This window comes from Ciconia boyciana, chromosome 2 (assembly GCF_034638445.1).
Source record: "Ciconia boyciana chromosome 2, ASM3463844v1, whole genome shotgun sequence".
In the NCBI taxonomy this organism is placed as follows: Eukaryota; Metazoa; Chordata; class Aves; order Ciconiiformes; family Ciconiidae; genus Ciconia; species Ciconia boyciana.
Window position 1 is genome coordinate 115,117,968 of NC_132935.1, and position 13,300 is coordinate 115,131,267.

Genomic DNA, 13,300 nt, shown 5'->3' on the forward strand with positions numbered 1-13,300 from the left:
AAACATGTCCCAAATCCCACAAACAAAAAAAAAAAAAGAGAAATTAACCTCTGCAACTTAGATGAGTGCTCTTATTATTGAGGTAGCAAATAAAAAGGAAGTATCCATGTGTTCTCTAACAGTTTGGCCAAGGTTGAAAGAACAGGAGAACAAAGGCATGATATTATGGCATAGAGCAAAAGAAGCTTTAAAATACTGTTTCAGGAACGGATGATAAAACTGTTAGGCTGGTCCCTGAAAAAAACATAAATCTTTCAAAATAGCAAACACTATAGCTAAGACTTTCAAAACAGGACTTAGAAGCATGATTCTTGCTAAAATTAGTGGGAGCTGTGCATCTACATCCATAATGGCTTTGAAATCTCAGCCTATAATATTCCTTGTTAGTCTTTTCCCTCATCAGGCATGTATGAAGGAAAACATTTTCTGTGACTGAAAACACAAGTAGTTGTCCGTCCAGAACTACTGGAAACCATGCCAAGTTGTTTTAAGTGCTAGGCAGGCTATATGGTACATACTAATTCATTTAAGAGCAACTGAAAAATGTTTAAAGCCTTGTAAAGGAAATTAGGGGGCACAAGTGTTAGACTTTTACATGTTCATACAAAAATGCACGAGGTTCCTAGTGCATTGTAAAATGAAGGAGCAAAGAAGGCCAAAGTCTTTAACCATCTGAAACAATCTAATCATCCTCTGGAAATGCACTGTTTGGGGTGACTATGTTAACTGAACACGGAGTGATTAAATAAAGTCAGGCTGATAAATCTCCTGAGTACTACTAACTTATTTGTAATATCATTGACGATGAGTAGTATGACTGGTGTCTCAAGTCTAAAAGCTATGACATTCAGAGGAAGGTAATTGAAGCCTCCCATTCTGAAGCCCTGGGTACATGTTCAGATATTATAAATGCAAATTTTACAGCCAACTATTTGCATCAAGATAAAAATTAATTCTTCTTTTGGCTGCCTTGGGATTGATCCATGAGAGAGCACAGGAAGAAATAACAGATTTGTAAGTGACTATGTATCAACAATGAGTTTAAGACAGGGAGTAAGATAGATAAATAGAAAAAACCTGCTCTCTCCCACACTCAGCTTTCACACCAGAAAACACCAGTGAAGACCAATAGACCTTTTGTCTCATAAAAGCATACAAAAAATGCAAGTACAGACGGAACAGGAGGAGTGATTTTCAATAGAAAGAGACCTGATTGAAGGCAGTCCAATTCCAGCAGCCCCTATTAAGCACAGACTACCAGTTTAAGAGTCGCAGCTTATTCTAGCTCTGTGAGAACTCAAAGAGAAAGAGTGGATTCTGATTACACCAAATAGCCAAATGATTTAGTATTTTATAGTCAAAATTGCGATATGCATTGTCCCTAGAAGCTGACGGGAAGACAGTGCAGACTGTAAGTAAAGATGTCATGAACTTGTGCAATTCCATGTTATTGCTTTCAGGACATTTTAAGATGCCTTAAGACAGAGACCCAGGTAAAAAGCACAGTAGTAATTCTGGTTTGAGGGGACAAGGGTATATGAATGCGTTGCCTCTGAAAGAGTAGATAACAGATATCTGATGCAGATAAAAGACACAGATTTTATGCTACGTACTTGTTCCCTTCTATGAATCTCTAAGAACAAATGGCCAGACATTAAGCATCTAAACAGAGAAAAGCTGCAGCTGTGCAAGGAAGTAGATCACCTCTGGTTTTGGGGGGGTATTTTTTCTAAATAGCATCAATTACAGATGCAGTTGTAAGCATTTGCCCTTCTTTAATTCCTCTTACCGTTTGAGCTAGTCCCCTGCAATAGCTGGCTGAAGTAAAACAAAGAGCTAGCTGAGTGCCCCTTGCATATCTGAAGGACAATCATTCACCTCATCACCATTTCTGCTAACCACTCTTCTCCAGACACAGGAGAGCGCAGAACTTTGAAGGAGGTACTCATGAAGTCCGTGAAAACATGACTCAAAACCAGGAGATTGTCTAGGACACAGAAACCTGAAGCCACTCAAAAATTACTGCACATATTCCTGGCAGGCTTCACAATGAGAATAAAAACAATTCAAAGTCAACTAACAGACCAAAATGATTCAGTATGGTTGCTTGATTTCAATTCAACAAATTAGTTAGTCAATGCAGTCCCTGTATTAAGCCTGTTTTCCGACCTAAAAAGCCTTAAAAATACCAGATTTTGCTGGGTCTACTTGTAAATCTGTATTTTATATTAACAGAGCTAAAAACACTGCAGTAGTGAATTATCTAATACTCTCTGCATTGGGAGAAGTTATCATCCTACTCTTCAAAAAAACCTCTCTGTGGCAAACTTTTCTGGTAGGCATCCCCATAGGTTTTTCTTAGTCCCTCTGGTTATTGCTATGGAGAACAAGGACCAGCTTCTGTAGTTCCTACAGGTCTCTAAGAGCCTCACTAACCAACCCTGCTATCAATGACTAATTTTAATAAAGATCTTGGGCATGAGACCACTGACAGTTTAAATTCTTTATTCTTAGAATTATCATTACTGCTTATTGTTAGTTTATATTTATTGAACTGATGGTGTATAATCTAAATATGTTATGTATATTTGAAATGGCCTTTTTACTCATTATTCAAAATATCATTTATTGCTCCATATTTCTAGCATACCATTAAATCAGTGCATTCATCATGCTTCTGCACAGGAAGTTTAGAAAATATCACTCTCCAAATCATTTGTTTTCTGCACTGCTTATCTCCAAGATAGATAATTTGGATATAAATCTGTTTTCTAAATGTGAAACACAAGGCAGCCTACGGTCATCATGACTACTTATCAGTCTCTTTTGAGTAATCCTACTGGGAGGCAGTTCAGAATCTTCACTTTATTTAATCCTCTGGTTTCTCTTTGGACAACAGCAAATAAAGGCTCCAATTATACAGGTGTTTGTTGCACAGACAACTTGTTCCCAAAGGTCTTGATTCTACAAAGCACAAGGAGTTTTACAGTTGCAGAGCCACCGAAATACTTAAGCACTGATTTAACTTTAAGCAAGCAAGCCTACTGATTTCAGTGAGACCATTAGCATAACTACATCTTGAATCAGCATACAGCCAATATTTCTGATTCAGGAAAGTGCCAATGCACGCACTTGCTTTTCATGTAATCAAGAAAGCCCCCTAGCTTGAGGTTAAGCAAAAGATTTTCACAGTACTGGATATCCATGAGAGAATACATGGCTTTTGCTACCAAGATAACATAAAAATATAATACAGAGACAAAAGGCATCATATACGGTTACCAACTCAACGTACGGTTACCAATGAGCTTTCCTCATTTTCATATATTCCAAATGTAAAAGAGATACGTTAATGCATGGTTGCAACTCAGCATAGTTAAAAGTGGATTTGAATTACCTCAGGCTGTTCTCTCCTTGCTTACATTCACAGACAAAACCAAATTAAGGCAATGCTGCTGCTGTTCATTAGGACCTTGCAGCTCTTCTATCACGTTGAGTTTCTTTGTAAACCAGCGACTCTTGTGAACTAGCTGCAAAAGACCCAGCAGCTAATCTCAGCACACTACAGGTGTGTAACAAAAACTTTTGGAGCAACGTGAGGATTTAGTCAGAAACTGCTTTAAGGGCTCTCCTAGAAAGCTTGGAAGCATCTCAAAAGATCATTTGGTTGTCCCAAGGCAAGATTAGCTCTAATCACATCATCCTTGACTAATGCATGTTCAACCTGTTCTTAAAGACTTCCAGTGATAGACATTGCTCCTTATCTTCTCTGGACAATCCAGTGCTGTGCTTCACTATCCCTCTTCTTTGAATATCTTAGATGTCTCAGGTAACTCCCCCTTGCTTTAATATATGCTATTAAAATAGAAATAAAATCCTATTAAATAAAAGCCTGCAGCAGATATGGAGAGGAATTTATTCCTTGCTTCTTTACATTCTTCATACACTTGAAAACTTTATTGTATCTTCCCATAATCTTCATTTCTGCAGACTAAACAGACCTAATTCCTTTCCACTTTCTTCTTAGACTATGTTTCCTAGGTTTCTGTTTATTATCTTGGGGAACCTGGGAACCCCATATTTCAGCCCCTTATTTATTTGGGCTCTGGTGGCAAAACCAGCAACTTTTCTGAGTATGATTGCAAAGCACTTTGAAAAATATCATTTCTGTAACTATATGCAAACGACAATTGTATTTAACTACAGTACAAGTATCACTCCATATGGATCCAAGATTTAGACCACCTTTTGCAGATGAAAAGCCCTACTGGATTTTGTGTGCTCTCAGAAAAATCTGTCACTGGTTCCACTGCACTCGGTGACTTGCTTAGAGGGAAAACAACAGAAGCAGAAAGCTTTGGCTAAATAAGAATGATATGTCAAAACACCCAATATTTTAATGAAAGAAACTGAATATCCACACATTTGCACTTCTGTACAATTTTTGTGATATATATATATATAATTTTAAGCTGTTTACAAATAACATTTAATGCTTCAAATATTACATAACGTTGATATTATATTTCTAGCAGAAATAAATATATTGCACTTAAAAAGAAACTTTTCATTAGATGTTGCTTCATAGTTTATGTTCATAACTTCTTTTTCCATAAAAAGATTTCCCCCTACCCCCACCCCATACACACAAACACACACTTCAGTACATGGTGAATGTGCTCACGCAATGCATTATAAACAACAAAGTCAACACAGCAAACAGCAGAACTGTGGTACATTCTGTTAAAGAGGTTACATCCAGTTTTTTACCTTCCTTTTTTTTAACCCAAATCTTTCCTCATGTTTCTGAAGGTACAATTAAAAAAAAAAAAAATGTTTAAATGTGCTAAAGGTAAAATACAGCAAACTGTATTTTTTGTCCTTAAACTATCATAAAAAGTTACTTCAGAGTTTACTTAAATCATTGCTTAGTTTTCTTTTAAAAAGATAAAATAAAGAAAAAGAAGTTGTCATTTTATAAACTAGAGACTATATGCAAGGACAGTTTATCACAGAGTAATACATAAATCCTCTGGCCAGCAAGTAAGTGGTTAGTAAAGAAACCACATCTCCTGCAGCAGAAAACACTTTGTAAGGAACAGTGAGAATAAGATCTCACCAAACCCAAAAATAATCTTGCAGTGAGTGAATGTCATCCCTCTGCAGATGATGAGTGTAAGCGCTGTGGCCACAACTTCCTCCCAGATAAGGAGCCCTAAGTGTTACACTGATTTCACTGTTGCTTTTACCCCTTATCTAGGGGTAAATTACCACAAATTATATTAACTTACAGTTTTGGAAAGCTCCCCATTTTGCAATAATTTTCATTGACATTTCTGTTTCCCTGTAGTACACACACATAAAGAGGATGTAGTGCATAATCAAGTTGCTAGCCAAAATGTTTTCTGTTTAAAAGAGGTTCATTTTCAAATGCTGGTTAGTGTTGCTGGATGTTGGAAGAGGCAACATCTGATGTGTACACGCTTATGCAGTGTCCTGGCTTCCATGGATAAAGCCTTCTGGGAGAAAATTTGTTATTGCATTTTGTAGACTGTACTACCAAGTATGTTAGCTATCATATGACATATTGTCTTTGAACTCATGAAGAAACATTTCCATTAGAAACTCTGCACCTTTATCCACTTGGTCTGTGCTTGTTTGTCAGTTTATACCTAGAAGAGTACCACTGAAACGAGTAGCATTGAATTTCTATCTTTGACGGTGCCTCAGGCCATATAAAGCAATACTGCAAACCCAACAGCCAAATTTAAAATGTTTCTTATGTCTAGCTTCTCTCAGGGCTCGAAAAGTAGAAGGGAAAAAAATTCAGACAAATGCATGTAAGTCAGTTTTGTTAGTCTCTGGGATGCTTTTGTTGGATTAAAGACCTGAGGCTGTTAACTATCTATGGATAAAAGGGTAATCCAGAAAACACCCAAAAGTACTTGTAACACTTTGGAGGATAATCTTATCATTCTCTTTAAAAAGCATATTCAGGCATGTTCTCTCCGCCCTTTTTAGAACAAAAACCAACAATATAAACCAGCATCAGTTTGCTCAGCCAAGAGAGCTCATAAAGGTGAAGAGCACTTCTCATGGGATATGAAATGTGAATTATATTGGAAAATAAACTCTAGATTATATTTGGCATTCCTAGACCATCTACCAGCAACAGATGTTCTGTCCTGAAAGTGATATAATTTTGACAGCAGTACAGCAACTCCTTAAATAAATTACTGAGTTGTTGTCAAAGTAGTGCAGATAATTTTTTTTTTTTTAGGAAAAGCGATTTCACTCTTTAACCAATTAATTACAAATTTACATTCATTTTCTTCCAATTGTGAAATCAATGCTAAAGCTGATTTGTAGTTGGTTTTTAGTCTTTTCTGTAGAGTTCCTATATTGTTGCAGTCACTACAGTCACTGTTCTTACAGTTAGACTTTATTTTTAGGTAAGAATGTTGAATGAAATTCCGTCTCCATTACAGTCAAGAAATTTGCGTCTGACTTCAGTGGGGCAGGAATTTTATCCCTGGAACCACTTTCATGCTGCCCCCTGCCCACAGGACAGTGACAGGAACAGGGAGAAGAAACCTTGCAAGGTGGCAAGACCTCTTTGTTGGGCATCCTGTGGTCTCTGTGAACTTAATCCCTTCCACCTCAGCTCCACACAACAGGTTTCAGAGGTAGGATTGTGAGAGCAAAGAAGAGGAGGTGAGAACTGGACATACCTATTGACCTTATTCCCGGGGAAGGCTCTCACAAGCTGCCTTCATTCCCTTGCTTGGGATCTGCCCATGATTCTGCATTAGTGGGGAACCCAGTGGGTTTCTGATGCAAAGGAATTAAACCATAGGAGAGCAGCATATGGCAGAGAGCAGTGCAGGGTGGGATGATCACACTGAGAGAGACTTGATCTGAGTGGAAGAATCAAGCTGTGGATTTTTAACGGAGAGTTCTGCATCATCTACAATGTGAAACTAATCACAGAGAATTTGGATGAGGAGTTGACCTTATCATGTTTTTATATAGGGACAGTCTACTGCCATATTTTTTCAGATATGAATCACACTTTATTCATAGTGAAAAGCACTTGTCTTTTCTTTAGTATTTTTGTAAATTATGTTGTCAAAACCCAGTTTCATTCTCCAGGAAGACCCTGGAGAATTTTCTCTGAAACAGGGGCATTTCTGCATGCCAAATATTGGTGTTTTCAGAAAAGGGACTGGGACAGGGCTAAAGAGATGGTACAGTTTATTTCTCTGAACTGGCTTCACGAAGGAAGGACAGGTCAATGTATTGGCCTGGCATTATGTGACTTGTAAAGCATGCCTAAATCAGCCTGCCTGTTCCAAACTTATTTCTGGAGTCATGTGAAAGCTGCCTACTTACTTGACCATTTCCGGATGGAAGTATCAGCATTAAAGCTTGAATTCTGAACCTAACCATATCGCCTGCAGCTCCAGATAAGTTAATGGAGCTGCAGAGGGAAACAGATAAAAGAAATAGAATTTTGCCACAGGCTTTAGTGCATGTTGTCATAGGACCTTCATACAACTCTAACAGAAGTCAAGCAACTGAAGGAGAGAGATTAAAATTTTCTTCCAAATCTCCCCTGAAATTCTCATTTCTGTGGAATCATACATGTACTCGCAGAGGTTTTTTGTTGTAGGGCCAGTATCATCTAATTTCCTGAAAAATAGGGGGTTTATATCAAAACGGGTCATGAATAGGCACAACCTTGCAACATGCACTGTTCAGGTGAATCCGATAGCCTGGGGCAAAATCTAATATTTGGATACATTAGGCCAAATTCAGTGTCTGATTTTAAACCATTTAAATACTGCAGAGCTTGGCTTAATATATGCATTTATGGAACTCTTTGTAGTAGTTCTGAACCCAGAAACTGTAAATAAAAGTTTGTTTTCGTTCACATACAGACACAAAAGTTGCAAATTGCCTCAGGTCATTTTTTACCAGCAGGTCCAAGAGTAAGTAAGGGGAAATTAGCATGATACTACAGATAACTGAGATAATTGAAACGGCCATATTGACAAGATTTTAAATTCAGCTACTGGGAAATACATAAAGATGCCCCTTATCTGTGGGATGCAAGTACTGGTCTACAATAGAAACTGGGAAAAGCCTGGGAGGTTGTCATTGCTCTGTGTGATTGGGCATTTAAGATGAGGCCATGGGACAAAAAAAAGGCACGTAACTTGCCTTGCACTTTGCTGAGATGGGAGATAGGTGACTCAGTGTACTGCACTCCGCTTCTTACCATATGATACCAACACACACTGGTCAAAAGTAGAGGAGAATAGTGCCAAAACCGTCTGTTTTCCATTCTGTGTTTCAGCTCTGCACAGATCTTTAATATATGAGATTGGATTGCTAGTTCTTTTTTATCCGTTATCATCTATAACTTGGATGCAACTCTACACAGAAACTCTGTGTTGACTTCTTATTTACAGTGAAATCCCAGCTCCCGCCATGCAGAAAACCAGCATCGCACAGGTACTCTTTTCAGCAGTGCAAAGGATTCATGCTAGCTCTCTGCAGAGAGGTCAATTTTTCTTTTACCTCTACAGTTCCTCTGTTGCATCAGACATAACATACTAGAAAAAGTGGGCAGTACTTTGAATGAGAACCATAATTACTAACTCAAAAAAGGCAGATATGAATAAAAAAATTTACATGTGAAGTTCTGCACCCCATTCTACTGCGACATGGAAAAACAGACAGTACAACCCTCATTTTCCTGGCCAAACATCTTGTATAACAACAGCCATGACCAAACCCAAGAAAATCAGAGCAAGTAGAAGGATACTCCAATGCCACTCATCTTATACCAGTCCATTGATTATAGTTTGATCTAGAGAGTCTATAGACTGATCTAGCCAGAAATTCGGTTATCTTGGTACACATTTGCAGCTAGAAACAGGTCTTCAGTGGCAAGCACACCAGCAAACAAGCATTGATTTGATATCTTGGGTTTCTAAGTTTAAGTAACGGAAATTCCCAAATCAACATTTTCCTTCATCATACCTTAATAGACAGTTAAATTGCTCCTCCTAGGATATAGGACAAACTTTTTTTTAGACTGAAGGACAGAATACATCATTACTGCTACAGTCCTGTAACACAGTTCTTTTTTGGAACTGATAGTGTTTTGTGAAAGAAACAAAGAAAGATAGACTCGTTAATAATTTTCTCTTTGGGATTATAGTAGCAACTAAGAAATACTGCTTTTGGTGAATATAAGCCAGTCTTAAAAAGGACAGTGGCCTTCTCCACTTTGTCCCATTCCCAGCAAATATATGCTGAAATAGCCTAAAACATGCTCAAAGTTATAGCAATACATTTTTTCTGTTTAGATGCTCATCAGTCACAAGAGGAGATTAAGATGAGTAAGAGTATTGCCTTTTTCAGAATTCTTCTAGTGTATGAAAAAAGACCTATACACAATTAATTTGTACACTGCTGCATAAACATAATCTCTTTCCGCTAGGTATAATGCACCTTTGGAACAAGCTGTATGTGACCAAAAATCCTGGGAGCTTTGGGATCCATTTCGGCTGTGTTACACATAGATCTGTGAGCAGCTCCAAGCTGCATGCTCGCTTCTTGTGATCCCTCAACAGAGGAATCTATATCCATAATGCATTTTCTTAGCTGGTTTGTTACGAGTTCAGCACTCCTGCCACGGGCCTTTCAGGAAGGTCCCTTGTATTTTTCATACGAAACTTGCAGGTTTAAAATCTCATGTTTCTCTTGTCTTACATCAGTCATACAAACGGTGTCATCACTGCGGAGGAGTGACGCAGTCCCTGGATAGCTGCATAAGGACCCTGCTGAAAGTAATGGTGGTACCTGGGCATGTGGAAGGAAGGAAAAGTGGGGCCACTACCTTGCATGGAGCTGGCTATAGCAGAGGGTGTAAGAGGCATTCCCAGGCGGCTGTATGGAGGCAGAGATCCTTGGATTGGATGAGGAATGGGTGTAGCTATGGATGCAGTGCTGGTACCCAGGGCACTCAAAGACTGTGGATGCTGAAATCCAGGAAAACTGGTTGAGGAGGATACCCAGGAACTGAGGGACAGGTTATCAGATGTTGTAAAAGCTGACCCTGCAAGCAAAGAGAAAGAATGCCTCACGTTTGCACTGCAACACACAAAGCTAGTAAAATAGCAAAAAGGGAGAAAAAGTCTTTCACAGCAAGGCTAATTTTAATGACAAGTTGTCACTGGAAATACTTCCCAAATACTTCTCCTTATATCTTTCTTTATATTATTATTTGCCAGTTGCTGTCCTTTATCACTGCATCTTAGACAAATTTCCATTTTAAGAAGCTGATTGCAGTGGCTTGAACAGTAAAATCAGCTTTGTGCATTGGACATTTTTGGTATTAAACACTGAAGAACCTTGCAATGCTGCCACTAAACACTGAAGCATCTACTCTGACATGGAATCTCACTGCATTACATCCCTGTTTTGAAGACATGCTTGTAGCTTTTTACATCAGATCCTCAGTAGAACTGTTTTTTTCTAGAATTCCAGTCTGGTAAAAATGCAGAAAAATGTAATTTGCACTATAAGTTTTCCTTTTTTTTTTTACCCCAGTAAAACTTGTCAACACTGCATCTTTTAATTCAACTTGACTTTTTCCAAAATATAGAACAAAAAATTCTAAAATGTCAAAACATTTGTTATTTTTCAACTGTGTACAGTGCTCTAAGAAACCACACTAATGCTAAATCATAGTAAAAGGTGTGAGGTTTTAAGTGAAATGCACAAAAATATTAAAAACTTGCTCACAGGGTAATTTTCTACTTTTGATCAAATGGAAGTGGTTTCTTTGGTATTTTTTTAATCTGAAAAGTTCCAAAAATTCTTTTCACAAATCTTCCACCTCTTTAAAACACTTTTTCTCTGAAGATTGCAAAATCAGAAAAAAAAGAAAAATGCTATCTTTAAATTAGAACTAATTACTTATTTTATTTTGACAGTAAAATTTTTGGTAAACCAATGAATAATTTGTTTTGATAATTATACATGGTGATTTCCAAATAATCTGGTGATGACGTTGCCCTTCACCTCTGCAGTTCCTCTATGCATCTGGTCATCATCAGATATCTGATTTCTAGAAATGGGGAATACGATAAAATCCTATAAACAAACTCTTATTTTTTATTCCTATTCAAACAGTAATTCAACTCATGTCCCTTCTGTATTTTCTTTCTTGTCCAACTTTGTCCATTGAGAAAATGTTTCTTACTTTAAGATATAAATTTACTGGAAAGAATATTTGGCAAAATATAATTTCAAGCCAGTATTGCAAAACATTCTGAGAAAACAAATTTTACAACAGGTATTAGTTTCATAAATCTGATTCTAGAAGATAGGTTCATCCAAACTGTGAAAAGAAAAAATATGAAGACATCTGTCTGTCAAGGTAAACTTATTGGAATTATGTGTATCGTAGCCACGTACTCAAAACTATGAGCAAACAACAATAGAAAGGAAAAAAGCAAATTATTATTTTAAAAAAATCATAAATCTCTTTAGGGATATATTCTCAAATCAGGCAGAGAGCTGCTCTTGATTAATTCCTCCTCTGCTTAATGAAACAAGTAAAACAGCCCAGTAACAGAAAAGAGAAATTGTGTCAGTTCAGCAGGAGAAATGGACTTGAACCAAATCCTGACCCCACCACTGAACCAGATCCTAATTGCTAGGATCCAGAGCCAAACTATAAGGATGACACCATACTCACAGACCAGAGCAAAACCCTTTACAAATCAGGGGATACCTGAGCATTATTGCACTACAGGGAAAGCGGGATGTGAATCTGGATTTGACAAGAAGGTTTACATTTGGCTCTGTTCCAGGTGGCTACCATGAATCCTGTGTGTGGATGCTGAAGCACAGGCACCCAGACATTATGCATTAGAGTTTTAATTGGATTTATATATTTCATATCTGTTAATTCCTTTGGAAACAGACTTCTTGTGATAAATACACTACTGAAGGCTAGCCACTTCCATCTTTAGATGGCTGAAATTGGCTCAGATGAGAATGGTCAGGATGTAACTACTAATAAATAGCAGTGATAGACTTTCTTTGTTCTACACAGAACAAAGTATGTGATTCCTTCTCATGAGGAACCTCCATAAGGGCCCCTTCCTCCTCCAACTGCAATGGACTCTAATTGCAACTTAGTACTCGAAAAAGTCTCACATACCACATTTGCCAGCACCAAGGAAATATGCTGTAGTAATTCTGAGGCAGTCGCGGCCTCAAAGAGATTGTAACACACCACCCAGTAGTGTATTTGTCAACTCTCATACATATGGAAGGACACGCCTCAATTTTGCATGCAAGGTAGTTTTCAAATGCATCAGAAGAAATAAAAATGTCCGTGGAGTTTCAGTAAGATCGTTATTTCTCTCCTCATATCTTGGAGGACTTTTCCTTATTTAAGGACACTAGACCTAAACAGAGAGTGAAGGCAGTACAAGGTACTCATCTGCAAGAGCAGTATGTTTTACCCTCTGTGCATGCCTCTCGTTGCCCAGAACAATCACGTCCTATGTTAGCATATGGCTCCCAAATTAGAAAAAAGTTGGTTGCCACAACTCATCATCTTCCTCACTTACTCATTTGCCATATTGCAAGCAAATGCAGAACTGTACCCTGTATTTATTATAAATAAAATTAATTTTAATAAACTATTCCTTCCCCCTCCGACACCTTCCTCGGGATTGTCTTCAGAAGAGAAAGGCTCTAAAGGCCAGTTCTCATACTGAGGTTCACCTCATTCACTTTGTCACTCCCAAAGGAGGACATCATACCAGGGAGAAATGTAATTCTTGGAGAGAAGGTGCCTTGCTCTGAGCACTTCTGGCAAGGGAAAATTTAACACTGACTTCAACAATAACTGGCCTAGGATCTAAGCTGACGTGAAGCAAGGTAATCCTCCAGAAGTATGTGAAAGGATGGCATTGTACCAGCTGAGGAGTTGCTCCAGAAACTCCGCAATCTAAGGAACTGCTCTTGGAATAGACATGTATGAACAAACCCACCTAATCACATTTTGTTGAAGAGCAGCTCGTGGTTAAAAATAAGTGTGTTTTCCCTGCACAAGTCCAAAGAGCTTATGACCAGAAATAATGCTCTTATCTTAGCAACACTGTATGAAGTTAGAGGACAAGACAAGGGCACTGCCATTCGGAAGGCAGATAGAACTGCTTTACCTCAAGTGGCTGTTGCATATCAGGCAGGTCACGAAGTCAACATG

The 13,300-nt window shown here is 38.0% G+C and overlaps 1 protein-coding gene across 1 annotated transcript in view; it reads right to left on the minus strand.

The window, feature by feature from the left end:
- Nucleotides 1–7,518: 7,518 nt before the first annotated feature.
- The window catches only part of TBX20 (T-box transcription factor 20), a 37,471-nt gene continuing 31,689 nt past the window's right edge, over nt 7,519–13,300 (minus strand). Inside the window, exon 8 of the mRNA XM_072853654.1 lies at nt 7,519–10,129. Within this exon, the coding sequence (XP_072709755.1) occupies nt 9,789–10,129 (341 nt within the window). The 3' untranslated portion in view covers nt 7,519–9,788. The remainder of the gene's footprint in view (nt 10,130–13,300) is intronic.